This window comes from Oncorhynchus masou, chromosome 12 (genome assembly GCF_036934945.1).
Source record: "Oncorhynchus masou masou isolate Uvic2021 chromosome 12, UVic_Omas_1.1, whole genome shotgun sequence".
NCBI lineage: Eukaryota > Metazoa > Chordata > Actinopteri > Salmoniformes > Salmonidae > Oncorhynchus > Oncorhynchus masou.
Genome location: NC_088223.1, coordinates 95,228,624 through 95,231,163, shown reverse-complemented (window position 1 = coordinate 95,231,163; position 2,540 = coordinate 95,228,624). Strand labels below are relative to the sequence as shown.

The 2,540-nt window shown below is 57.2% G+C and overlaps 1 protein-coding gene across 1 annotated transcript; it reads left to right on the top strand.

Moving 5' to 3' along the window:
• Nucleotides 1–240: 240 nt before the first annotated feature.
• Nucleotides 241–2,229, top strand: LOC135549440 (neurosecretory protein VGF-like). The gene has a single exon (XM_064979407.1). The coding sequence runs from the start codon at nucleotides 241–243 to the stop codon at nucleotides 2,227–2,229; it is 1,989 nt and encodes a 662-aa protein (XP_064835479.1).
• The last annotated feature ends 311 nt before the right edge of the window (nucleotides 2,230–2,540 follow it).

Sequence of the window (2,540 nt, the reverse complement as noted above, 5' to 3'; positions counted from 1 at the left end):
CAATCAGTCAATCAATCCCTCCATCCATCTATCCATCCATCCATTCATTTATCCATCCCATGTATCGTTTTATAGAGAAGTGTAACACATCTCAGATTATCAGCAATAATCTCTGTCTATAATAATCTCTGTCTGTAATAATCTCTGTCTGTAATAATCTCTGTCTGTAATAATCTCTGTCTATAATAATCTCTCTCCCGCTTTCCTGATACCTCCCTCCTCCAGGTGTTCTGTATGGTCATGACCAGTCACCACGCTCCCTCCTCAGCCCAACTCATTCTATTGGTCCTGCTCACTGTCGCTCCACAGCTGGCCTCTGCCCCTGTGGGGGGGGGAGAGAGTGGGGAGGAGGGGCGCTCCAGGACTCACCTCAAAAAGGACAGGCTCAGCCCCAGCCCCCTCCGCTCTCCCCTGGACCAGACCCAGGACCAGGTAAAGGAGCAGAGTCAGGAACAGAGCCATGGTGGTCCCGCAGACATGGACCCTGCCCGGGCACCAGCCTCTGTATTTCTGAAGGCCCTGGACCACACCGGGAAAGCACAGGCACAGGAGAGGGGAGAGGGACAGGAAGAGGCTGACCCAGTCCCTTTGGAGGAGAAAGGGGGTGAGGAGATGAGGAGAGAGGTTGGGATGGAGGAGGAGAGGAGGATGGAACAACTAGAAGCAGCACTAGTGGCAGCAGCTCTGGGAGATGAATTAAGAGAAAGGAATGAGGAAAAGGAGGAGAGTGAGGAGAGGAAGAGTTTGGAGGACAGAGGCTGGCTTCTAGAAGGAGAGCGGGACAGAGCTGGTGGAGGGAGTGAGGAGGGAAGACAGCAGAAGGAAGAGAAGGAGGAAGAGGGGGAGGAGGAAGAAGAAGGTGGAGAAGGAGGGAGATGGGAAGGTGAGGAGGAGAAAGGAGCAGAGGGGAGTAGGAGAGGAGAGGAGGGGAGGCCTAGTGACTTGTCTCTCCAGCGGAAGGCTCGGGGCTACTTCCAGAACATAGACCTCGGTCTCCAAGACAACGAGATTCGTCCTCCTCTGAAGGGATACAAGGCCTATAACACCCAGCTGGCACAGGCTGGCAAGAGGCTCCGCTGGGAGGAGGAGAGGGCACGCAACACACCCCTGGGGGGCAACTTCATGGACAACTTTGAGAACAAGGCAGAAGAGGAGGGGGAGGAGGAGGAGGCTCTGTTGTGGGCAGAGGAGGATGCACGTGCGCTTGTGGACCAGCAAGAAGTGCAGCGGCAGCAAAAAGAGGCAGAGAGGGCCAGAGTAGAGGAGCAGCGACTTGCAGACATCGCCTCTGACATGCTGCTGCAGTACATGGAGAGGAAACAGCAGGGAACGCCCAGGCCCAGGCAGAAGGCCGGCACAAACGCTGTGGAAGATAAACGGTCGGAGGTGGTGGTAACCGACATGGACGACCTGGACCAGCAGATAACTGACAGGCTGATCGAGATCAGCAGCAAGCTGCACCTGCCGGCAGACGACGTGGTCCAGATCATCTCCAACGTAGAGGAGAAGAAGAAGAGAAAGGAGCTGACGTCGCTTAGCATCCCGGTCGCCCCACGTTACCGGCCCCTAGTTCCCCCACCCCTAGTGACAGGCTCCATGTACCACTACACAGCCTCCTCCAACCCCAAGAAGGACCCTTACTACCAGCCCTACAAGAACAAGTGGAACAAGGACAGAGCCAAGGCCAAGGCCAAGGCCTACAAGCAGGGCGCCTGGTTCAAACCCCAGAAACAGTTCCTAGCCTTCCCGTCCTACCCCTACTACCAGAAACCCTACCGAGCCTACTACCCTGTGTTCTTCCCCTACCCCAAACCCCAGTACTACGACAAGATGCCCATGGGGGAGGAGCTACCCCACCGCCCACTCCCAGACTACGAGCTCCAGCCAAACAGGCGCAAACACAGGGCAGGGGGCAGGGAAAAAGGGAGAGGTGGGCAGGGCTGGAGACAACAGCCCCTCCCACCCCGTCTCCCCTCACCCCCCTACATCTCCAACTACATCTTGCCACACCCCCGGACATATCAGCCCCTCCCCCAGCCCAGACCCCTCTCTCCCCAGAGCAGGCGCCCCACCTACTACTACCCCCCAGGGCCTGGGGGCTTGGGTGTGGCCGGGGGAAGGGTGGGAGGGGACTATGAAGAGGATGATGGGCTGGTTCCTCAGCTGGACAGTCAGGAAGAACTGGAAAACTTGATTTCAAAAATATACATGAAACGCAGAATGTACTAGAGACAGACAGAGAGACACACACTACCACATGACAGAGGGACCAAGCGGGGAAGGAGGAAGGAAGGGAGGGAAGGGGAGGGGGGACAGGGAGAGGGAGGGAGGGGGAGGGAGGGAGGGAGGGAGGGAGGGAGGGAGGGAGGGAGGGAGGGAGGGAGGGAGGGAGGGAGGGAGGGAGGGAGGGAGGGAGGGAGAAGGATTGGATGGAGAGAAGTGAGAAGGAGCGGAAGAGGAGAGAGAAGGTGGTGGAATTATTGTTTTTTCCTCTCTAATTGTGTTTATTTGTGACTCGGGGAGGGGAGGGAGGGGGAGGA